The sequence below is a fragment of the Corvus cornix genome, chromosome 1A (genome assembly GCF_000738735.6).
Source record: "Corvus cornix cornix isolate S_Up_H32 chromosome 1A, ASM73873v5, whole genome shotgun sequence".
Lineage (NCBI taxonomy): Eukaryota > Metazoa > Chordata > Aves > Passeriformes > Corvidae > Corvus > Corvus cornix.
The window spans coordinates 46,359,414-46,385,831 of NC_047057.1; the positions used below are offsets into that span (position 1 = coordinate 46,359,414).

Genomic DNA, 26,418 nt, shown 5'->3' on the forward strand with positions numbered 1-26,418 from the left:
GATTACACTTGGTTATTCCCAAAGAAACATAGGGAACCTCTCTATATGCTCCTTTTATTAGAAACGAGGGTTTTTTCTAGTTAGCAAGGAAATGGAACAAATAAATTGATGATATCACGGTGGAGCTTTTAATCTATATAATGATGAGAAAACAAGAAAAATTTATTCTACACTTTTAAGAGATAATGATGAAGCACAAAAATTCTTGAAAAATCTTACCATAAAAGGGACAATATGTGGAGAAAATAAGTTTTTGGAATTTATTTAAAGCTAAAAGGGGGTAGAAAATCCTTCTTCTGACACTGTTTAGGCAGTTCATGTGATTTTCTTAAAGAGGGAAACATATGCCATAAAGAAGGCAGTATAAACAAAGCTAAGCTATCTAAGTTTGAAAAAAAATTCCAAGCCCTCAGATTTAAAGTGATGTTATGAAACTGATCATGAGAAGTTTATGGAAGGCCAGGCTGTACGCTGACGCTTCCCAGGGTGGTGCCCCCCGGAGTGGCTCCCGCACCGCCACCTGGCGGCAGCGCTGCTCAGCGGGGGCGGCGCGGCTGTACCCCAACCTGCACCGAAACACCCGCACCTCAGCGCGGCTTTTCTGATCGCTGAAATATTAACCTTCAGAGACTGCGAGATGCTCATTCTCATCGCAAAACGATTGTCCAGTGCTCAAAAACTCCACGGTTACCAGAACAATATAATTACACTGACAGAAGTTGTTTCTGGCAGTTGCACCTTCCGTGGTAGTGGCGTATTGAGGTTTGCAGATTTGTTCCACAGGTAAGTTGCATAGAGGCTGCCTCTTTATTCAGCACTTACTGCCTCAGACTATCACTTCTGAAGCGCTCATTTGTTCGTGTCTCTGTCAAATGTTTAAAATACTTACCAATTATCTAACTCAAATTAAATCATGGTGGTTTCAAACATACTCTGTCCTAGGAAAAATGCATTAACCAGTTCATGCATTATGCTCCACACACTGCCATCTTACTCTCACAGAAGATACAGCATAAGTACATCTTATTTTTACTTCCAAAACAGTGCTTTCAGAGATTCTTAAAACTATGTAAGATTTAATACTGAGATTACACGGTGGAAAGCTTTAGGAAATACATATATTCTACTTCCACTCATACTAAAGACAGTGATGGCAACAAAAAGAAAGGCAGGAGATAGTGAAGAAATAATAAATTACAGATACTTTAATGTAACTGCTTAGGAGTGGCTTAGGCAATGGCAGATAAAACCAAAAATTGCCTTTAAAAAAAGTTATTATCTGCTTTTTTAATTAGGTGGCAATTGAAAGATTCATCTTGTTGGGATGCAGAAGTCACCCGTTATTTTGGGAGAAAACACAGACTATCAAGAGTTTAGTTGATTTTTAAAGATTTAATTCCTGCAAATGTGTTTCAGCTAGCAAGTAGCATGAGACATACTTGCAAGATATTCTACAGTATCTGAGAAGCTGTGAGTTACAAAAAAGTTCTTGAAATATTGAAGTGATCAAAAATATCTTTCATAGACCTTAAAATCAGACAATTCAAGTTTTTATGTAAGCATGATAAAAATACCTAAAACTGTAAACAACTGTAACTACACAGCTTCTATTTACCAGCAATCTTTATGCTTTTTCCTAATTTTATTGAGAAACAAAGCCTTGTTCCTCCAGCAAAGATCACTATTCCTATCCAAGTTTTGTATCCCTTAATGCCGTTTAGCACCATCTTTGTGCTGCTTCTGCTTTCAGGTTTCCTGTTGTTACTAAGATGAGGAGGTCACTGCCAGAGAACTCAGCAGAGTGAGCTGAGCACGCTGCTTGGTGCTGCACCACTGGAAGCCACACGTTAGCCTCAGCATGAGAGCCGTGCTTCAGCACTACAAAGCCTGCCACTGGGTTCACAAGGACACGCATCTTTGCTGAGGCACAGGAAATGGGGCTGCTATTCAAAAGCCAGTCAGCAAAAGTGAAGTGGCATGGGTCAGAATTAAAAAAAGATAAGGTTGTATTGCAGGGCTGTCAAAAAACTCATTTCCCTACTGGAAGGGGTGAATTGGTGGATTTCACAGCAAGTGCCCACAATTTAATTGCTACTTAACATATTAGCAAGGTGATGTTCTGTTCCTACAACAGATAAAAAGACATTCACTTACATCAACAGCTGAACTGGAATCTGATGTACTCTCTAAAATGTGCAGATGGCAACAGTGAGCTGAAAATCTTCTTCAAGCATTTTGTGATGAATGTTTTAAGAACTAGACCAATGTGAGCACATTTTTCTATGTAGAAACCATTGTGTCCATCGTTACTTACCTGAAATCTGGTCACTGCGGGGAGTTTGCTTCTGCAGCACTTACATACATTTTGTACTCTTGGAATTGTAGATGCTTGATCTATCACATTCTCCTTACATTTATTATAAAATTATTTTGAATAAAGATAACCATTATCATGGCAGACGTAGGAACCTTTCTGCAGCTAGCAGTTATCCTTTAGAGATCACTTGTGATCCTAGTTTAAGACTCCCAAGTAATTTCCTAAGGGAGACAGTGTACAAACAGACATGGCTATTGAAACTGGGAAATAAATGATTTAGGCAGAAGGGGCTGGAGCAGGTATGGTCTCTACAAAACTCCCTCTCCAACACGCCTTTTATAAGTAATACTGTAAGGCCCCAGAATATTGATTTAAAGCTGGTGCTTACCAACAAAGCTAGAGTTGCAGTGAGAACTGGAACAGCACATGTCAGAAAGATTCAGTGATGGAGCCTGGGGAAGGGCACAGCCTCTTTAGGGTGAACTGATGTGAAAGTTTCATTAGACATTAAACCAGCGTTTCTAAACAAGATGAAGAGTGTTAAGCTAAACTGTAGACCAGTTTAAATTTCCATTAAAAATGTAAAATAAAACATGGTAACAGTTTTCCTACCGGACTTCGGGAGTCAGTTTTCTGTATACACTGAAATTCTCCAAACTATCTTCCATTTAGTTCTTTGCAGAAGAAAAGCAAGAGGCTCTATTGATAGTACAAACTTCCTGTCTAGGAGGTTATAAAGACTAACAGAGCCTTGAGGATGAATTAAGCCCTTTTTTTTTTAATTCTGAGGCTTTTCGTAACTATGCTTAGTATAACCTATAAGAGCTTAGTTTAACTTTGCAGTTTCAAACATTAAGAAGTTAACTCTCTCTCTGCAATTTTTTAAATGGCCAAACACATTTCAGAATGCTGTAGTACAATTACTCTCAGTATTGTCAAGCTCACAACCAAGCACACCCATCTCCTCTGAACTGTCCACAGGTGATGCTTTTTACTGTATAAAGGCCATGAAGTAGAAATGTATTCAGTTATAATGAAGTGCTAGGAAGTGATACCCTGAATTTCAACAACTGTTCTCAGAAGGCCTAGTCTGGGCTGTTATTTTGGGTTTGATTTGCGATTGGTTTTTCTCAAAAAAGCAGGTTTTAGCTTAGGTAGTAAAGAAGACAGGCATTTGATATTGCTATTTATTTCTTTTTAAAAATTAGACAATTCTCAATGTAATATTCTAGCAACATGCTACTAAGCACTCTATACATTCCTTTCTTCAGAATAATTCCAACTAGATCTTGGCAAGGATAAACCAAATGAGAATTACTTTAATAGTACCAACCAATGGAGAACTCCTCTCCTGAATCTGACATTATATTTATGTGAAATTGCACCACTCATATTTAATACTGTGTTGTCTTATATAACTATTGAAATACAAATATTTCACTTCTCTAATAGAAACATTGTGTGTATATTTTTTCATCTAATTCAGAATAATAAAATTAAAATTTCCATGGGCATTAAGAAGAGTTTCAACTAAGGTTTCATAAGGCAGGCTTTAAAATAGTGCCTGAACCAGTTCTTCCATAGAGTTCTTGATTAAAATCTACACTTTCAATAACTATTTTCAGCAGTGCAAATTACGTGTGCTCCAAAAAGATTTAATGAAAACCATTTTAATTAAAACTGGTTTGACAACCTGAATATGCAAAGTCAAACCACAGGATACTAAGTACTTTTTGAGATTTGTTTGCTTATCTACAAACAGAACTTCCCCCCAACATCCCATGGAGCAGAAACAATTGTGGTAGCAATTAGAAAATACTCATTTGTCAGATTCAAGGTCACTAGTTAAATTATTCAGTCAGTTTTACTTCTAGCAAAGACAACCTCTTACAGGCATGTATGGTTTTGTATGTTGTTTCCCAATTTGTTTAGAAGCACACTCTTATATTCTCTATTTTACACTGTTGTGCTTTTTTACTTATTCATTTGTACCAGTTTTTAGCTGAAAATTATTGTTCAATTTGTACAAATCACCCATAATTTAAACTGTATAATTACATTTCATGTAATCTCACAATTTCATTGGGTAATTAAGTGATTCTCTCTCTACAGCTTTTTTATGAAAAAAAAAAAGCAATATACAACTAATGAATCCCAGTAGGATTTTTCCCCCTCACAAGCACTGACATTAGTTATTTAAACACACTGAACCAAATCCGTGGGCATGTCTGATGAATTGTGCAGGAATCAGACATGCATGCAAAATGGCTCAAAGCTCACCTGTCACAAAGGGCCAGATCCTATAGCAGGCCTGCATCCTTTTCACAGAGAGAGGAGAAACAAAGTGTGAATGTCTAAATTACATCAGCTGTACAGCTACAGTGGACCTTCATGCAGAAGGAAAGCCCAGTAGTATGCCCTCTTAAATTCTCCAGCATTTACTGTATTATTTTAGGAGTGCATATGGAAAAGATATATAGAACTCTATAGCACCAGAGGATTAGGCTTAAAATCCTCTCGGGGCAAATTACACTGAATTTAGGGCCATTTTAGGGCTGGTATTTTTATTTTCAGTAGCTATACTATTCTAGAGGATCTAGCCTCTATCATCATAGTGCAAATGTAACCTCTTGTATAGGTATCTTCTGGCAACAAACAAACAACATAACCTTAACAAAGAGAGGTACACTTTGTTAGTGAGGCATCATACATGGACTCTGTTATGCACCCAGGCACCTTCTTTCATTGCTGAACCATCCACTTTTCAGAAAACATTTTAAAAATAACATTTCCTTTGATAATATTAAAAGTAGATGAAATTATTTTTTCCTCAGTAAATTAATAAAGTACAGTATAAACTGACTTTTCCAAAGTCATTTCAGTTTAAAATGGGCTGAAAAAAGTTACAATGTTTAATGATAATTTCAGAATAGTACCTGGTTCACAAACATTGTTTTTTTGCAATGAGAAAACTTTGTAAGCAAAAAAATAACCGCATTTTCAAGTGATTTGCAGACAGTATTTTAGGTGCCACCACCACCTGCAGTTACGATGATGATGCCTTGCACCAACAGAACACTGTCCTACTGATGATCAACATTCATCTTCTTCATGTGATGAAGCAGGGCGTCTTTTTCCATTTGGACCTCAGCAAGAGTCATTTTGGCTTTGGCTAGTTCCTGTTTGAGACATTCATTTTCTTCAATAAGCTGAAATGATTAGGTTAGAAAACAAAGCTATTAGTATCCCTGCATACTGACAACTTTTTCCATTACAGCAACTTTTAAAATACCAAACGCTCCCATTCATTGCTGGGCAGAGGTTTGTTGAGGCTGCGTCAATTGCAACTGATTCTCAGTCAGTGAGTGTAGAACATGGAGAGAGCTGATGTCATTAGCTCAAAAGGTGGGATAGCCAGTGTTTTAGCTATACCATTTCCATTCTGGAATGGAATGGAAATGACCCAAGTTTCTAAGCTCTAGGAACAGATTCTTACCCGGTAGGAAAAACAGCCAAATTAATGTGTGAGTTCTATCCTCATCCATTCAAAATCTGGGTATGACTGATAGATCAGTAAGGGTCTGACCAACAGCCAATTCCCTTGTCTTTGGCAGCTGTGTTGTACAGGGATGAGGGAGATGGGGAGAAGAAAATTCCCTCATAAAACTCCCTCTGATGTAAAGGAAAAGAATCAGTGTGCAGTGTATTAATACACTATATAGAAAGCAGTAATTAATTGCTGAACCATACTTGAATATCCACAATCCATATTTTCCATGTCTAAAAGATTTCTAAACAGAAATATATCCCAGGCCCACCCCCAGATAGCCTTACAATTATGATTAATAATGATTGTAACATAATTTTGAGTGGGCAAGGTGAAGTCAAAATCAATTCTTAATACCTCATTTTTAAGGAAGTCAGCTGAATCCCTGCTTGATTTAGAAGGTCTGGGAGTTTCACAAGTAGTCTGCGTGGCTTGGTCCTGTGTTTTACGTTCAACAGATCCTACTGCTTGCTGCAATGTACCGCTTGAATTCTTCATCTTTGACACATCATTTAATTTTTGATTGTCTATATCACAGAAATAGTGTGCAGGGGTTTTGTCAAAAAAAATTTTTAAGCTTTATTCTTATCACTAAAAAATTAAACCCACCTACACCAAATATAATACTAAGTACATTTATATTCACCTCTCAAAATCAAATTCAAGAATAAAATTTAATTAAAACTCATAACCTTTTAGAGGAAGAAAGAAACAATATGTAACTTCCAGCCTGAAGAAAATAAACACATTTTTATACCGACCCATATCATCACCACAGAATATGCATTCTGAATAATCAGAAATTTGGGAACTATTAATATTGCTATTAACATACTATCTCCAGGTTCTCTGAAGACTGCATTTACATTTAAAGACACAGTGAGATAAACCTGCAGGACCAAGTTTTTAAATTAGAAAATAGCTTTAATTACTTGGCATTAAAGAAACTTTCTAGCATTTGTAACTGAAGTGCACTGTAACATCTGTTAAAATATGCTCTTGTACATCAAGGGGAAAAGTGAGGGTCATGGTCTAAAAAATACTCTTGTGCTTTTTTTGTCTTTTAAGCATTTCCTTCTAAACAAGGATTTTTTGTTCATTACCCCCCCCCACCACACACATGAGGACTCAAAAGATGTAGCACTGCAGACACTTATCACTGCAGTGCAGATGGCATTTGACCTATGCCTTTGAAGTCACTGTACATGAGCAGTCCAAGAAAAGAATAGGGATCAAAGCACTTCAGCAAAAGGGAAAAAATATGAACTGAAAGAAACCTTAAAATTATGTGTTTTCTCACTACATTATTAAACTTTCAACGTTTAGTATAAAAAGACGACCAAAATGCATTGAACATCTTTAACTCAAACAATGCATTAGATAACATGAATAAATTGATCATGCCACAGCATACCTCTGAAAAGTCTGGTCCATCCTTGCTCTACCTTCCCATCAGGTGGATGAAGGGGGCATTAAGATCATCCTGCAGCCTCTAAAGTCATACAATACATTGCTTATTGCTGGATTAACATATCCAGGATCTGGATGAAAGGTTGGGTGCACCCTCTGCAGTTTTGTGAAATCCACCAAATTGAAGGGTGGGTGACTGACACACTGATGGGTTTCAAAAAAGAAAAGAAAAATAGCTGTTTTTCAGAGGAAAGTTGATGGGCTGGAGAGATAGACTGACTGAAGCCTCATGAAGTTCAGCTGAAGCCAATGTGAAGTCCCATAGCAGGGAGTCAATAACCTTGCTCTGCTACAGGCTGGGGACCAACTAGACAGAAAGCAACATCGCAGGAAATGACCTCTAGGCCTTGGTCAACAGGATTTATCATGAGTCAGCAGTGGGCCCTGACAGGAAAAACCAGGGACATACAGGCTGTACTGGCAAGCATATAGCCAGCAAGGTGAGGGAAGTTGTTATTCCCCACTACTCAGCACCAGTGAGACCATACCTAGAATACTGCATCTAGTTTTGGATTCCCATGTGTGAGAAAGATACTGACAGGAGGGGACTACCAAGATAATTGTGGCCAAGAGCACATGATGTACAAATGAGGGGCAGAGTGAGATGCACTCATCAAATCTGAAGATGAGACGGCTGTAGGGTGATCTTAATGCCACCTTTGCCTGCCTAGTGGTAGCATATGGAGAAGATGGACCAGATGTGCCTGAGGTGCCTGGCAAGCTATCAAGCACCTCTGTCCTGAGATGGCAGGACAGGAGACAGTAGACACAAGCTGGAAAAAATGGGAATTCCAACTACACATGATCAAAAAAATTAATCATAAGAGTGGCCAAACACTGGGACAGATTATTTATGACAGGTTGTGGTATTGTCTTTTTGATGCTCAAAACTTGCCCAGACACAGCATTGAGCGATTTTATCGAATCTGCCCCTGCTTTGAGTAGGAAGTAGGAGTAGGACCAGATGACCTCTAGAGGCTCCCTCCAACCTAGACTATGATTCTTTGACATATCTGTGAAAGGCAACAGTGAAGTTTCAGCTCTGTATGTATTGCCTTGTTACGAGTGTTCCGCATTTGCCGGTGCATGTAAAAAACCCCCTCTAAGCACATGTATATGCTTCATGAAAAATACAAAGTTAAATCACTGTTCTAAATGCAAGTCTCAGTGCAATCCAGCCCTGAGCTGCCAGGACAGCACTGTGATACACAGAATTGAAAATTGCTACTTGTACTTCTTAAATAGTTTTTTGTTTTACAGTAGTTTCTACTACTACCTGTAACACAAAACAACAAAGACAGTAACCACCTTGGTATCTTTCTGTAAAGAAAGGCAATTTTTTTGTTTGCTTTGTAGCAACAAAGGGACCCTAAACTTACAATGATGAAGTGATATGCACTGATGAAGCATATCCTGATGACATTATAAGCATATTTTTATTTCTCTCACATCGATTCAACTGTGGGTTATCACAGCCAATACACTATTCAAAAAGGTAGTCTTCCTCTTGGTGACTTAAGGTATATGGCAACATACCTTCCACAAATTATCATCAGTTATCTTTTCATAATTAGTCACATGTATGCACAAAGGAAAAAACAATAGGATTATAGAATTGAGATATCAAGGTGGAGGAACATACAAACCTCTAATGAGAAAAGTGCCATCATCATTTCTTTCTATCCAGAGTATGTCAATATGCAGTTTTATGGGTACCAGCTCAGACGCCTTGAGATTTTCACGTGGACTGTCATCCTAAAAAATACATATAATCAAAAATGAGTTTACCAGGAAATCAAAATAGATAATTAGGATGTTCATTTAAACATAAGTGGATTTAATGAAACTTGAAAGGGAATGTTACAGAGCAGAATTTTCTAATGGGATCTCCACTAAACTTTGGCTCCATTTTTTTTTCCCCCCCAGGGATCGTATTAAAGGCTCAAAATTATCTGTGGAGTAAGTCTGCTGAACTCAATATACAGTCTGACTAAAATACTTCAAAGTGTTTTTACAGACATCTCAGTAAGACTATACCCCAACCCAAGACATTTGTTAGCTCAGGAGCTCCCTGAGTCACAGATAAGAAGCCTGTACTATATAGTATCTGATTCTCCCTTGAACTATTTAAAGATTGAATGGGTACAGCTATCATTCTTAAGCAGATTTTGTCTTTTTAAAATTTAGTTTGGTATGACACCAGCTGCAGTTTAGTTACATTACTATACTCAACAGAAGAGAAACTTCACAAATTACTTCTTTGGGGACTCCCCAGGAAGTCTTTATAGTTCATTATCCCTGTCAGACAGAATAAGGCAGCCAGTATAATCAGAAACTATACATATCAGCATTAAACATGTACCAAGAAAGCTGTTGAGATATAGCTTCCAAAGTTTCTGGAAACAGCATTGAGACTGCTGTAGAAAAAGCAAACAATAAAATAATATTTCTTAAATTCCTCCCTTGCCATGAAACACACTGCATCAAGTCTCATGCAGAAGAAATAAAAGAACATACTGCATTGAATAGGCAATGCAGCATACATTTGAACCATATCCTCTCACACTATAATACCCAACAACTCTGTAGAAATGAATCATCTCTATGTCAAATTTGCAGTTTGTCAACCATCACAAGTAACTTCACCATGACTTGTGTGCACCGCTGAGTGAGCACTTTGGTGCTTTTGCTGCCAAGCAGAATCTTGTTGCCAGTTTATTAATACACATTCCCCATCTCAAGCAGCTGCTTTCTCAACATTTTGCCTAAGTCTGCCTTCTTGCCAATAAACCAGCACAATCCTGGTTCTAAATGCAAATGACTATATGTAAAGACTTTGTTATTTGCATTTGGGCATTCATGTTTGTAATCCACTGAAATCTAAGCAATAGATCCACAGATCTTAAGGAAAATGCTTGTGCTAATCCTGTAAAGGAGAAACAGCTCTAAAAGGGTGCCCAAGGATCCTCAGGGGCTGGAAGGGCTGTATCACTGAGGGAAGGAAAACTGATGCATTTTGAGTAGAACACAAAACAATTGTCTTTCCAGTCAATAATAATCTTGGCAGAATCAAGACCTTAGCCTCAGATGTAGAACTGGAGCTGGTATTCCAGTCCTCACCTTGTTCAAAGTTTATATGTGTGATTATTACTGTCCAAAGCAATGTAATAATTATCTTTATGTTTGTTTGTTTTTCTGTTGTTCTACACCCCTCCAAAAAGTGTCCTTATCTTTATATTCAGTGGTTGTGCAGCACAGAACTCACCATCTTCTTCAAATGTCTGAAAGAAAACCCCCTAAGAGACTTGAGCAGAAGTGTCCTCTTAATGTTACTATTTTAAGATATGGTGCTGAAAAATGCTTGCATAGTTTAGTATCTGTTTCTAGGCAGAGCAGAACATGAAACTTGGGTTGTAAGAAACAGTGTTCAAGTGGTTTGTACTGGAATTCCATAACCTTTTCCTTCTTTTGTACAGAATTTTCATTGCAAGTACTATCCTCCAACTAGGAGAGAGAAATAACCTTTAAAATCCATGGTTTGTAATTAGAAAACCATATACTTTGCTAGGCAAAAAGCCCAACCAGAAAAACCCACATTGTGCCTCTGGAAGCTTGATATACCTTACGTATAAAATTCCCAGACACTGTCCTTCTACAAGAGAGATTTGGGAGAGGAGGAAAAAGTATAAAATATTAATTCATACAAATAACTTGGCCATGCAGATAATTCCCCTCCAGGCATACCACAGAGCTAACCAAATCTATGGATTTTAAAATTGTTTTAGTGTTATCTAAAGACCTTTCAGAGATGATAGCAGTTTCTTTGAAGTTAACTGTATCCAGATTAGTAGTTTATCATCAAAGAAACGAGAATACAATGTTTTTTTTAGAGCAGCCAAGTATCTCATTGTTAACATACTTTTAAATTAATCCTTGCATTAGAAACTTTTATCTTCATAGGCATCACTTCTGCGACAGTTTCATCTTCTAGAAAATGTTGAATGTTTGTAAGAGAAGATGTTAGAAATTCAGCACTGAAGTTCTCCACATGACACTGAAGAAACCCATTTTTTACAGCTAGCAGGGAATGTACAACAGCACTAGGCCCGCTTTCCCATCTCAGACTAATCTCAGGTGATGAATTAACAGGTCCAGCCACAGATTTACTGTCAGAACCTGTTGCAAAAAGAAAACAAATTTGCATTAAAATTTTGCAGTGTACAAAAAAATCAATTATGATGTAATTATTTCTGCCCCTATTGTCCAACGGATTTTCCATAAAGTACCATGTAGCTATTATTCATAAAAGGCAGTGTTGCAAATACAGAACTTCAGAGCAAATTTCTAAGTATTTCACTTCAAAGTACAAAAATAAAGAGTACATTTAAGGACTAGTACCTCATTGTGACAAGAGAAAGGACAATGCAGAAGTATCACCATCCACAAAAAAAGTTTGTGTTTCCTTGGTACCTTGACAATGGAAAACCAATTATTTTGCATACTCTTCCACTAAGTCCTTACATTTCAATTCAGAAAAACATTGAAGTCACTTCACTCTCTGAGGAGAGCAGGTATTTTCTTGGAAAAGCTGAAGTTCCTGACTTAGGAAACATAAATAGCAATGCAGTAAGATAGAAAGTATGGCCACACGTGCATTACTTGAGTGGCAACAGACTTGAACCTTAAAAAAACTCTGGCACTTTCTTGCTAATTTCAGTGTCTTTAATCAGTAAGGACAACTGCAACATTCAACTAAAAAAGTTCTAAAAACCATAATAAACTAAAGTAAACTAAAATAAAAATTTAAGGTAACCAGATTGGGGGGGGGGGGGCGGTCAGTAGTATCCATTTCTGGTACAATATAGTTATCCCCGTGGGATTCTCAAGTCATCTCATCACTATGACAGCTGACCTACAGAAATCATCTCTATGACAGGAAGCATAATCACAGTAACTATAGAAAAAACAAGCATTTAAACTTGAAAGATACCTCAAGAAAGAAACTCAGGAAAAATCAACTGAGTTATGTCAATTCATCATGCCACAGACACTGCCTGGAGCTACAGCAACCTGACTAATTGATTTGCCTTCCTATCTGTACATTAATTGGGTTCCCCCTCCTGTATAGTGTGCCAGTTCATGGATGACCTGGCACAGCAGCAGAGTCAGGACTTACACACTTATCTACTGGCACTAGACTCAGGGTGTATGGACTGTCAATCTGGGCTGACAAAGGCCAATGGCAACATGAACATGAGAATCTTCAGCCTCTGCTGTGAACCAGAATCTCTCCCTTTGTTACCTCTGTGAATAGAGGTTTCCACACCAACAGCCATGACTCCATCCTTCAATCTTTCCAAGGTTTAAGAAGTGCTAAATCACATAATCCCTTTTCCCTCAAAAACCCACCCCAAAAACAAAGCAACCAACCAAAACCACACTGCACGTATCAGGTATTAGCTATCTTTTTAGGCTCAGTCCAGACAGAAGTGAATAAACTACCAGCAGCCCAGGAGAAGAAGGGAAGCTTTCCAGACAGAAGAACAATGACCACTCTATTCAATGAATCTCTGCAACTGGTTTGGGAAACTTCGTTTTCCTCAAGCATCCATACACTTCTCACACATATAGATAAAGAAATAAGCAGTAGGTGCCCTAATTGTTTCTGCAACAGTAGAGAGTACCTGCATCATTGCTGGAAGAATCCAAAGTATAGAAAAAGAACAGAGGAAAAGACCATGCATTCAGTCTCAGATTTGAGTCAATTTTAGTTACCTTGCAGATACCTGAAAGGGGCAGCATCATGGCAAGGTGGAGTAAAAATTACATTAAACAATTTGGAAGCTGCTGTGAACTGCTGTTGCCTTCTCACAAGCATGTCAAGCATGGTAATATCTCAATAAAAGCACAGCCCTCCCACAATACCTCTGCTATACTCCAGCCCCACCTTCTTTTGGTTTTGCTGCCAGGCAAGATCTGATAAAGCTGCAGTCCTGCATCCAGCCCGGCAGGGAACTGCACAGCTGCCATGTTGCCCCCAACTTAGTCCAGCTTTTAGCCACATTTCTCCTTTTCTACATCTACTGAATTAACAGTATAGTAGGCTTTAAATAGTTATTTTCATCCAGAACACCTTCTAGACTGTAATTACAACTTGAGTATTCACTGCTTTGAATGGTTCGTCAGGTTACTGGTTACAATTGTTAATGCAGCACTTGAGAAAGTTTTATTAAAGGTCTTGAAGGGGGAGGTTGCTTTTATTGGGATATTATCATACACATTTGCTCATTTGTTCTTTTAGTTGTATTTTATTACCGTTAACTCTTAAATAGTCTCTTTTGATCTGATTCTCCAGCTTCTTCCAAACTTCTTCTCCCTTTGTTCTTCTAACAGAAATGAATATGGGAGATGGGGAGCAGCAACAGCTGCAGAATGTTCCTGACAGTACAGAAATCACAGCTCTATGGCAGAGAGAAGAAAAGATCAGCAGAGAGAAGATGTACATCACAGAATGGGAGTAACCAGCAATGCACAAAAAACCAAAAAAAGTGGTGTTGCCTCACCCCTTCAGGCACCCACCAGAAAGAGAAAGGAAGAGATACAAAGTGGAAGTATTTGGAGATCCCAATCATGTTACAACCTTTTTGTCCACGAAATAATCAGACAGTGCACAAGCCTCTCATTACCAGCTGAGAAGCATTATCATTACCAGAGGAAGCAGGTTCTAGTTGTAGATACACACAAGAGCAGGAAGGTGGCATGTTCATATTATTTACTCCCTCTGGCTTTTACAGAGGATATGGCAGATAACCAGAAATCAATTTGCCTGCTGTATGAACTGAAGGTCAGTCATGAGTCCTCCCTGCTGGACCTCCTCCTTGCCCTCAGATGCTTGAATCATGCAACAGCTGCTCAGGCAGCAGCTGCTGGCAATGGCTCAGCTTACCAGTAAATGGATTCTTTAGCCAGGGCATCAAAGGCTGTACCACCTCTGAAGCTGAAGCACCTCCTGAACAAAATCCATGCTGATAGAAGGTTGGAATACAAAATGGCAGCCAACAGCTGCTATAGCTATTTCCTGGGAAAGGAGCTGAACCAGATGCAGGTGCATCAGGGATCTGCCCCAAAAAACCCACAGTGCAAAAGAGCTTACATCCAGCTATCCACGTAGAAGGCTGGCAGAGAGGAGCAAAGCAGACTGTGACATGAACTTCCATGCCAAAACATCACGCCAAGGAAGAAACCTCACCCTATGAGAACTCAGTTTTCTGGCAAAGAATGTATATATTGTACTCATGGCCAAGAACAGCTCTGACAAGACACTGATTGATCGAGTTGTGCAAATATCTGGCATGAAACTACACTCTTTGTATCAAGCTTAAAAAACCCCAAAAACCAACCAAAAAACCAAAACAAACAAAAAACCCAAAAACAGTTGTCTATCTTTAAAGCTCATATTTCCTGACAGGAAATTTTTAAAATTTTCTTAAACCACGTATTATAAGTCTGTTTAAACAGTTTGTGTCATTTAATCTAGAGAAACTAATCCTGAAAAAAAGAAACTTTCCTTCACAGGAAGGTACATTAGGCAAAGTACTATTAGAGTCATAAGGGAGCTCCATCTTCACGAAACAGTACCACAATGCAATGTGTCAAGGTTCCACCCTGCCAGCAGTCAAGACCCACACAGCCTCCCACTCACTCCCCCGCCAGTGGGATCGGGGAGAAAATTGGAAGGGTAAAAGCCAGAAAACTCATGGCTTAAGATAAAGACAGTTTAATAGCAAAAACAAAATCCAAAACATAGCCCCATACTAGTCACTATGAAGACAATTAAGTCTACCCCAGCCAAAACCAGCACATAATGCAGCTTACTTCATTTTCAAAAAAGCAAACTAATGACCAGAATTCAATGCAATGCACCTTTTCACCCACATCATCATAGACAGCTCCATTTATTTACTCTTCCTTTTTAATGTATGGCAATGGAGAAAGAAATCAGAGTTCTAAACCAGCATAAAAGGGATGCTACTATACTAACATAAAACCGTGTTTGCATTTTTATTTACTTATAACAAATACTTCCAGCTCCAGTTTCACCACACTGAATTGTTAGTTCTTACCAACAGTTCTGCTGCACAGATATTGTCGAACACCAATATTTCCCAGTTGGTTTGGTATCACTCGGTTGACCTGTAAGCATATTTCTGTGTCTTCTCCTCTGATGTCAATTTCACCATTAACACCAAATACTTGAAAAACCACAACAGACATCTGTCAACAAGACCCAGATAAGATTATAAAATGAAATTACAGTGATTATTGTTCGTAAGGTATGTCTAAACCTTTTCCACCACAAAAGGAAAAAAATACCCCTTTGTATCCAAAACCCTTGCTCACAGAGAAGCACAAAGTATTCTCATTTCTTCTTTTCTTTTTGTACACATTGGCTTCATAATGGATTGCTCAACAGCCTGTCCAAAGACAGACACTTGTATTTATACCCCACTGACACCAATTCAGAATTGGCTAGAAAAGCAGTAGAAGTGAGACAGATTTTCCTTACTCTGACAGAGAAGCACACGACCTATGAGGTACCTGAAATGCATCTGACATTACCTACAACATATCTACAACTGCATTTAACTTTATGCATATCATAAGCACAACCAAGCATTTGCAGTGCTGAATCAGACCAGGTTGAAGAGCTAGGATAGGCTACTAAACTTTGGCTATCTGCATAGTAGTCAGCCCTTTTCCTCTATCTCCTGGGTTGCAGTATTTTTAAGAAAGAAGTAGAAGCCAGAGTTAAGTCAGCTTTGGTATCAGATGATGTGTGTCCATCATCATTACTACTATTTTGGATTCAATTTTTTAATGACTTGAAAAATCACCTCTAAAAGCAACCATTTTAGTTCTGTTTTAAGGTTTAATTTACAGAATCATGTATTCTAATGGAATACAATAATATTACCATTTCTTCACTAGTCTCATGGGCATTTTCTGAAGCAGCACTCATGGCATCTGGAGATGACCCATCACAATTTTCAATCACCGTGCCTCCTTCGTGGGCATTTTCTGATGGCCTTTGATAGTTTGTGGCTGTAATACCTTCCATATATACATCAGAAAAAACACAAAGTTAGCACAGCATAATCTGAATCACTCCTACATTAAAAATAAAGGCAGTGTCTGCTACTCATAAAAAACTCATTTTTTAACATGAGCTGAATGGCTTATTAAACAAATATTTATGATTGAACTGCCAAATCCATTCCTCTTACAGAGAGTTCAAAGTTCTAAATGCTAATCAAAAGTAAAGCAGGATATAGTGACAAAACCAGAACAGCACTCTACATGCATTGTTAAAAGAAACTGTGAAGGCATTTTTTAGTCTTCCAAATAAATGTGATCCAGCCAGGAAAAAAAATTCCAAGTTGTGTATCTAAAATACTGCACAGTGCCTTTAGAGCAGATGTCTGTGTTTGTATGTTTAGAGAAATAAGCTACATATACTTTCATCAGAGCAATGATGATAATGTTTCCTTGACAACTGGAAAGCATTGATACTTAACCTGCAGTTAAATATTGTTTAACAAGCTAAAAAGACATATAAAGGTTATTTTAAATGGAAAACGTATTTTATGGTACACTCCCACACAAACACATGCAGGAATACTCCTACAATTCAAATATGTAACAGGCTTGCAAGTGAAACAGTCTTCTCATTATTGCTCTAGACTGAAGAGAAATCCTACAGAAAAAAATAGTCTTTATGCAAAGTAGAATTATCAGAAAAGAGGTAGCAATAAGGTCTTCTTACTCTATTTCCTGACATGAGAAAATTATTTCATGAGTATATGCACAGATGAGCAAAAACTGGACAAATACTTGCTATTAAGACAGTCAATAGCTAGGAACTACTCCTTAAGGATGAGCTGCAAGGAGACTACCAAACCTATCTGCCTGGTAATTAGCATGGTGAGCATGAGTGAAAACTCATTTCTTTTTCATCCACCTCTAAAATGAAAGCTTCTTTACCACTTCATTTGTAACACCAATTCAGGCTACGACCTGTAAGTACTTGCAGCCAAACAGTTGCTTTTAAGCAGAGCAAGGAACAAGTTCTGCTGAATTCAGATTTGCAACACAGCACTTCAATGCTCTTACTTTCCTCAAGAGAGGAAAATTAAGCTGTGTTAAAATTAAATAGTGCTGCTTAAGTAGCACACATTATTGCTTTCACTTGAAATGATATATGGTGAATACACTTGGTATTACTGGTGAAAGGAACAGAAAGAGTCTTGTAAAGTATCCAGGATTTGCTGGACTAGAATCCTTTTGAGCACAACTTTAATAACAAACAACATTTTCATGTATTGCTTAAAAATATTTTGTTAAACCTACTTACCTTTCTCCAGAAAGCTTTGACTATCACTTCCATCACTCTCTGTCAAATGATCCTCTAGCATCATACTATCAATAGAGATGGTATCCAGAGAAACTTGTGATGGACTTCTCTTCATATTTTTGTAAGAAACAGAGAATGCAGGGAGGTTGGACGAGCAGCGGTCCTTATGCTTAGCACTTTTAAAATATAAAGATACAAAGAAATTATTATTTCAAATGAAAGGAAATACATAGAAGTTACTTTAAAAAATTCCTCTAAAGCAGGCAAGATATAAAACAAAAAAATATGATTATTCAATAATCCTTTGATAGGAAAAAGAGGTAAATGTAGAAACAACATATATTCATCCAGGTATTTGTGTCAATAATTCTCTCAATACTTATTTCCTAACATTTAAACTAAAAGCAAACAGTTTAAATCAATTAACTAACACTTCATCTTAACTTTCACTGAATGCTGGATATGGCGTAACTTCTAACATACAATCACAGAACAGCATTAGTTGGAAGGACCATACAGGCCAACTCTTAAGATGTTCCCTTCCTGACTGCTAAAAGTACTACAAGTCTGTGGCCAACAGGATTACTAAATATTTTCAAAGAGTAGGAAAACTGATTTAGTATTAAATCTTCTATACCTTGATGAAGACTGGAATGCAAACATCTTAACTGAAGTCACTTTTTCTTTGTTGATTTCAAGCTCTTCAGATTCTAAGGCAGCTTCTAAGTCAGCGACTCGGTTAGGACAGCCTTCAGTTGTGCCTTCCTGTTCATTTAACTTATTTGAAAATATGTTTCTGTCATCCTCTTTATCAATGAAAAATTCAGTAGAATCTTCTCTCTTATTTAGAATGGACACCGAATCCCTAGGATTCAAACTACTTTTCTCACTTAGAGGTCCACAGACCTCCTCTGAATCACTTCTACTAAAAAGTCCACTGCTTCCTCCTTCACTTGTATCGCCCAAACCTTTTTCTGATGCATCATCAGAAAATGACATTGCTTTCTGAAAATCCATATTACTGTCTGATTTAAACAAAAGAGGATCTATTAAAATTCCTTTATTAACTTCAGCATTCAGAGGCTTGCAGTCATTTACATAATCAAAATTAGTAATACCAGCTTCCACTATCTTACTACCAACTAATTTACTCTCTGAAGTAAGAGTTGCCCCATTTCCCACAGGGGAGAGTTCTGATGCCACGGGACTTCCTTCTTCCTCAACAGGAGACTTACAAGGGTTTCCCTGAGTCACTGGATGGAGCAGTAAGGCTACTTCTGCACTTTTCAGTAGGATCCCAATGCAGACATCTGTTTGCTTTGCGGGTTTTCCTGTCACTGCCTCTACGTCATTCCTTAAGTTTTCCAGGAGCAATATAAGAGATTCATGGAGAAACAGCAAAAAAAGATACTGGTAGTGATTGATCTGCACGCTTACATGTTTTTGAACATGGACAAGAACATGGACATCTGCATCAGAGGAAGAGCTTTCAGAAAGCACTCCTAAAGTCTCAGACATTTGAATACCATTGGTCAAGGGCTCTGTCTCACTGCTGTAATACTCCTTTAGAAGTTTCTTACGTTGCAATCTACTAGAGAGATCACTAGATTCACTTTTTGGAATGTTCAAGGCTGTCTGGCTATGTGATACAAGCTCTTTTTGTGACTTCGCAAATCTTATTGGCTGGCAAATCCAAACTGAAAGCGGGAAAGAGTCCACAAAGCTTATTGGTCGGCCTTTCCCACTTTTCGTTCCTTCGTAATCTATCCAAAACTGGGAAAAATGCATGGACCAAACATCAGTAGCTGCAGATGTCTTTAATGCATATTTATTCAGTTCTGGGATGATATAACCTTTATAAACATCATGCATTTTGGTATCTTGTTCATGAGCGTGTCTCTGGAAGATTGGATGCAAAAGATTAAAATTTTTTGGGGATTTAGGAAAAGCGGTGAAAGTTCTACTGAAAAATTCAGAGTCCTTGAAGTTCTGAAACAAAGCTTCTAGATCAGAGTGTCTGCAGTTTGGTGAGCATCTGGTATTTGTAGCAATCATCTCTGAACTTTGAATGGAAAGTGCACGAGGTTGATCCTTATGAATTTCAGGTTTGTTTTCAAATGGGATGATGATCTGCAAGGGAGAAATACATTTTGTCTAGTTAAAAATACATAGATTAGGAAGGTATACAATTAAAGAAACAAAATAGTAGCCATGACAGCTGATATAAAGGAATACAATTACAGTTTTATGAGAAATCAAGTACAGTGACACAGAACAGGGGTAAGTCAGGCTCACAGACTATGATTTATGTTTTCTCTCATTTTTAAGAGGGATGATGTGGCATCAATATTTGTACAAAAACATAAGGGTCTCAGGCTTTTCTTATCTGAAGGTCTTAAATTTAGTTCTGCTATATTAGGCTGAAGTGGCTCATTTGTTCAACTCAAGCAGCTTGCTAAAAAGTTTCGTCAAGTGTTTCCAAAATTTACAGCTTTGAAAAACAGAGAATTATAATTTGGAGTTCAATCTGGCTTGTCAGACAGGGTTTTTCACCATACCGAGTCCTACAGTATTTTATTTCTATGTTAAGATACAAGCAAGCAGTTAAATGTGCTAATGCAGCTAATACTTCTCTATTTAATTTAACCTGCATATTTTTAGTGCACATTTTAAAGTAAACATATTTTATGCCAAATCCTGTTTCTTAAATTGTTAACATGAACATTGGCAACTCTAGTTTTGCTAGTATCAGTTACACTGCCTTCTATCACAATATCTCCATTCTGAATCTAGAAAGTAGGAGTAAAAAAATCATCCCTAAAGACACTTAAAGATGGAGGTAATGAAGCTTCTCCATTTAAATACAAGGACTCAGAAAAAAAAAACCAAATAAAATAATTAGCTATCTGATATGTAAACATCAAGCACGCTATTAAAATATTCATCATTTGCTAGAAAAAAAATAATGCTGTTAATACATGGGTGACATAATTAGTTTAGTAGGCTATTCACATATAATAATTCAGTATCAGATCAATCTATATTTGCAGACTTCCAGTCATTTGCTCTTAATAACTGTTTTTATTCAATACAAACAGTATTTCTCCCTTGCTTGTAAAGCTCCATTAAGTACGTACCAGGAGCTTAGACAGATAACCATCTCTCCATATGCTGACTTTTTAGAACCCTTGAAACCTCTCCTGTGGGCACCACTGAAAAGACTCGTTTTGTTCACCTCTGAACCTTGGAAACCATACAATGAAATTCACAACGCAAACAGGGGATGGGTGGGAAATTTATCTGCTCAATAATCCTTTTTTTACAAAGGATGAGAAGACAAGGGAAGCAAAAATTTGATGTTCGGCCATATTAACAAGCACCACTCCTCTGGAATAAGCATACAGAGAACTCATGTACCTGAACTACACCAAGAGCCAGCATGAAACAGAAAATGGTGAGAATGGGCTTTGGAGAAGGAAATAAACCTTCAGATAAACTGCTTTCCTTACTCTAGGCACTCATTAACAAGACAAAAAGAGTTTTGATATAATACAACCAGTGGAACAAGGGAGGGCCCTTGCATTAATATAGAGTACAAATATTAATTTTTCACTAGTTATTTTTACTTTAGTGCTCAATTTCTTTTTAGTTCTGCTATGTCAAGTTCACTGATCACAGGGAAATACTTTGTTAGTACTCCCACTCAGGTCTTCAATACAAAACCAAAATCCCCCTAGGACACAGATGAAGGAGTATAGGAGATAAGATGTCTGTCTTCAAACCATCGTATTCTGCAGAGTTTTTTAGATTAGTGTTTTTTCATTCATTTAGGTATTTATTTCTTAAGTTGCTCTGCTAACAGCTTTTCAGAATAAAAGAAACAGTCTTCCAAGGAACCACAAACCCCATCCTCAGTGACAGTGTACCTTTAACATTAGTCCATCCACTCTAACATCAACATGTTCATCTGATTTTGAATTGTCATTTAACTTGTACATGGCCATGAACTGAATAAGACTCTGTTTCAAATCCAACACAAACTGGTTTAGCCAAAGAATACTTCTCTGATCCAGGGTGAACTGTAAAGCATTCAGCTGGCCATACAAATTTGGACATGGAACTAAAAGAGAAAAGAAAATGAAACCATTAGAATAAGTCAAATGTTTATGGGTTGGGTTTTGTTTGGTTTTTAAATGATTGCAAACTTACATTTTCACCAGTACTTTTCATCAGGGAAAGAAAAGAAACCTGCTCCCTTAGTCTCAAGGACGAATAAATTGTTAGCAGATACCTGAAGCGATGCTTCTTTCACTCCAAGCAAGTAACTGAATTTTTGAGTGTAAAAAAAACTAATAGAATTAAGTCTGAGGAAAGGGGGAGAATATTCTCATTACAGAGGAAGGGCAAGACCATGGAAATTTGCTGTCCTCGAGCCCCATCCCCAAGAAATCCACTAACATTTCTGTATATAAAACAGGGCCAGCCACAGAATACATTCCTACAAATAACTCCAGCACCTCTTTGTTGCATTTTAGGTATTACTGCAATAGTTTGAGTTCTTTTATGTAGCCAGACAGTGAAATTGCAGAAACAATATGTGGATGCTGGAGAACGAATAATTCATGTGCCAGTAAAAATGCTGCAAGTGTTTTTAGACTGAAAAACCATGTTTATAAAAAAATCAGTATTAACAGGAGTTTGCCAGGAGCAAGCACTATGGAAATAAAGCAGTCTTGTGCTCTAGCCATTTTAGAAAGCCATTACCTATTTCTGAGCGTTAAGCTTCACAAAGGTGAAAGTAACACACAAAATTTATGCTTCAGTACAAAAAAAGAAAAAAAAAAAAAAAAGAAGTCTTACTAGGAAAGTCCTTTCCATCTGGGTAGTAATATTCAGTGAATTCAATATGAATAGCTGGCATTTCTGGTGGAAGATAAAGTGACTTTTTATTGCAAGAGATCAGAGCTTTAGGGGAAGAACGACATTGGTCTGCTGTTGAAACCTGTAAAAGATAGAAGATTATTTCATTAACACATTACATTTTTATGAATGATTAAGCATTTGTAGTTGCAAGGTACTGCCCCTAGTAAGGTAACATTCCACTGCTCTTGGGTGTAGGTCCTCAAGCACAACACAAAGTGCTGACAGTAAGAAAGACTTAACTGCCTTGTAGCAGAAATGACTTGCATAGAACTGTTTCACAAGAAAACTGTTTCAAAGGTACCAGATCCTCTTCCCTCATACAAGGCAAGAGGCAGCAGGTCACTTTCAAAGGCATTCAGCAGAAGCCGAGAATGATCTGATTTTTTTATTGCAAATCTTACAGCTCCTGTTTAAACATTTATGCTTGCATGGAGTGTGTTTCCATACAGTCTGGTCTAGATAAGGGAGAGATTAGAAGCTAGATAAGTTTATTACACATTAGGAAGTTCTTGTACTGTCATAAGAACAAATTCCAGTACACAGGCCAACTCTCACACTGTATGCTAAGCAAGGTGTTCAGCATGCACTTGGCAGAGATACGTATGCTTGGATATGCCTGATGGTCTGCTTCACAGGAGAATCAAGACACTATGGAACAATAATCTCCATTTCTATTTCCTTACAATGTAAATGAACAACAATTAAAAACAAGTAAGAAATCAACATTTGATTTATATTTGACCTTAAATTTTATTGAATGTATCCTAGTTTAAAAAGTATGTTGCCAAAACAAAGCTCTTTCATTCAACAGTTAGCAGGTCAGACTGCTAGTTTGAAATTACCCAATGTATTAATATTGAACAGATGATGATGTCTACTAGAATGAGTTTCACTGGAAATAATGAATACTTGACCTTTACAAGCCTGCTTCACTCTATGTAGCTGTTTTCAAGAGGCAAACATATCTGCATTAACACACACAAAAATTCAAGTAAAATGATCTATTTAGAAAAATAGCTTTTAGGAAACTGCATAGAAATAATAACAATTCAAAAATTGAAAATGTGTTTGTGTAGAGAGGAGGAGACAAGAGCAGAAGGCAAACGGAAACATGAACAGTACAAAGCAGTAGTATAAAACCACTTCAGATCCAGATGAATGCTCCTAGCAGCAATCTGCACTCTCCCACAACACCAGAAGCGATATAGCAGAAAAATGTTAGAAATTGGAACAAGAGCAAGCAGAAATCACAATGACGAAGGACACATACTTAACATTTTTGTTAGGACCTGAAATTTATGATCCTCCCATATCACTACCCTTCTGCCTAATGGAGATACACTTCTGTATTCCACTTGCCTCAGAACAGTCAACCTGGACCACGACCAGAAACTAAAACTACTCATTCTAACAAAGGGGAGAGGGATGGAAATGGTTAAAGCGTCTGCTCAAAATATCACTGGAGAGGGAGTGGCTGGAAAAAAACCTTAAAAACTTAAAGAAACCTCTTAACAGTTTTTAATGTACTTTGAAAAATATAACAATTAGAAAACCATGATATACAAAACCACATATTAAAATATTGGGCACATAACATAGTACAACGAAAAGATTAAATTTAAATTCCAAATTCATAATTTGGAGAACAGTAGAACTTGGATCCAACACATAGTTGTGATAGGATCACAAATTTTAACAAAGCAGAAGCAGTTCCATAAAGGTCTAATCCAATAATGAATGGAAAGACTCATTAATTTCAATGGGCTTCATACTGTCCCTTAAAAAGCACAGTTACATAACAGCCAAGGGTGGAGTAGCCCCAATTTTACTAACTTAAAGAAATGTACCTGATATATATTGAAATCTGCAAGTCTAACCACAATAGGACTAGACATCAGTTTGCCCTTTGGTTGTTGGGAAGATACAGAGGAAGCCCTAGATGTTCCTTTCGGTATCTGTTCCTTGCCTGTAGGAAAGAATAGTGATGGAATCATTGAAAAGAACAGGGTTTGTTTTTTTTTTTTTCATAGTTTTACTATTTCATGGAAGTAGAGAATTAAGTTATGTAAGCAAAATACCTGTTTGTAGAATCTGAGGAAATACAGCAGGTGGTGATTTGGGAGGAGAATCTATGACCTGATCTTTCACAGCCTGCTTAAGCAATTCAACATTGCTTTTGAATTCATTTAATAATTCTTTGGCCCATCCACTTCTGGTTTTAGTTGCATCACTATAATGCATCCAGTGATCACAGCTGTCTCCTGCAAATAAGAGAAATGGGGGAAATATTAATTCCTTTGAAATTTTGCTTCTAACAGGATAACAAGTTTCCACTATTTCACAATTACTCTTCAAACTATAAGCTCATCGCATGCTGTAATTATAGAACAACAGCAGTCATACCAGACGTTAAAACAGAAGTTATATATTCCATAAAATAAGTCCCAGCACTTCACAAAATCACTCAGAATATAGCATTACCAGCTGCCTTATAACACCACTAACACTCAAAACATCATTGAGTATTTTCAGTTCAGAGAAATCTTATGACACATTAATGTCATATGTGAGAACATGCAAAAAAATGCTCAACTGAAAAAAAAAAAGTGAGAGCAAGTAACAGAACAATGTTCTCATGCTCACTTTTTCCAAGCTTATCTTTCCTGCCAGAACTGTGTCCTAAGAAGTTCCTGGTCCCTTTCCAGAAATGAATTCTTTTTGTCTTGGTTCTCTAGCACCTTTATGGCACACAAACAAGAAGGTAAGTTTGAGAAGTGCTGCAGCACACACAGCCTTAAAAATCAATCCCACTGGAAATTCTTTTGTTCCTGTTTTCAATTCCAACATGTTTCTGTTGGTCAAGCACTCAAACCTCTGAAAGAAATCGCTGTATATTTAAATAGTCCTGTAAAGATATTCTACCAACCTGTTAAATAATGAGGATGCAATAACAAATAATTTGTAACAGTTGGTAGATCACTCTTTAAATAATACCATGTGAACACTTACTTTATTGGGGCTTAATGAATTTTTGGATACTTATACTAGGGATGAGTAAATATGTTTGCTATTAAAATAGGAAAATGATTTTGGAAAAAAAGAGATTTTAAGTCTAAATGCAAATATTGCAGCATTGAAGAAACTTTTAGGGTGGGGCCTATCACAAGAGATTATATTTTTCCCCACACTTCTTCCTCACGCTTATCTTTGCAGGTTATTCACATTTTTATAGCTAAGGAAGAAGATAAAGGAACAGGGAAGAAACCAGAAAGGGAACAAAAGGACAAACTCCGAAGGACCTACAGGACTTGGTTAGCATTACCATAGGGAAAGCTCTAATACCCCTTCTGGGAAGTCAGTCTGGGCAGCTGCCTCTCTGAAGTGCTTGCACACAAACACATGCAGCATCACGAACGCGTGGGAGCAGGGCAACCACAGGGGTGTGCAGGTGTATGCAAATGTATGATCTCATTAGGATCACAGATGTGGCGAGACAGCACACACAACTGAAATGCTGCAAGGGATGAACACGGCCTTTTGGGAAGCACAAGAGGGCACGGAGGGTGAGACCAATGGGAACAGATGGAACTCAGCCTCGGGAGGGATGATCAGCCAACTGAGTGTTTACAGGCTGGGAGTAGAGGACAGACCAACATGAATGATGATGTGGATTTCTGCTCCAGACCATCTGATTAGGAAGATGATCAGGCCCTTTTTCTTGTCACATGCTTTGTAACATATCCTGTCTCT

General features: G+C 37.5%; 1 protein-coding gene across 5 annotated transcripts in view; it reads right to left on the reverse strand.

Moving 5' to 3' along the window:
* Window positions 1–3,486: 3,486 nt before the first annotated feature.
* The window catches only part of UHRF1BP1L (UHRF1 binding protein 1 like), a 51,958-nt gene continuing 29,026 nt past the window's right edge, over window positions 3,487–26,418 (reverse strand). For 3 of the 5 annotated variants that reach the window (XM_039570561.1, XM_039570562.1, XM_010410770.3), the window contains 12 exons: window positions 24,747–24,929; window positions 24,516–24,634; window positions 22,606–22,747; window positions 21,672–21,865; window positions 18,383–19,875; window positions 17,746–17,921; window positions 16,309–16,445; window positions 15,458–15,608; window positions 11,254–11,510; window positions 8,981–9,089; window positions 6,222–6,391; window positions 3,487–5,526 (listed from right to left, as the gene is read on the reverse strand). In XM_039570561.1, the coding sequence (XP_039426495.1) occupies window positions 5,401–5,526; window positions 6,222–6,391; window positions 8,981–9,089; window positions 11,254–11,510; window positions 15,458–15,608; window positions 16,309–16,445; window positions 17,746–17,921; window positions 18,383–19,875; window positions 21,672–21,865; window positions 22,606–22,747; window positions 24,516–24,634; window positions 24,747–24,929 (3,257 nt within the window). In that variant the 3' untranslated portion in view covers window positions 3,487–5,400. Of the gene's footprint in view, window positions 5,527–6,221; window positions 6,392–7,278; window positions 7,479–8,980; window positions 9,090–11,253; window positions 11,511–15,457; window positions 15,609–16,308; window positions 16,446–17,745; window positions 17,922–18,382; window positions 19,876–21,671; window positions 21,866–22,605; window positions 22,748–24,515; window positions 24,635–24,746; window positions 24,930–26,418 lie in introns of those variants that run through there. The other 2 variants (XR_005604425.1, XM_039570564.1) reach the window with 2 other exon arrangements.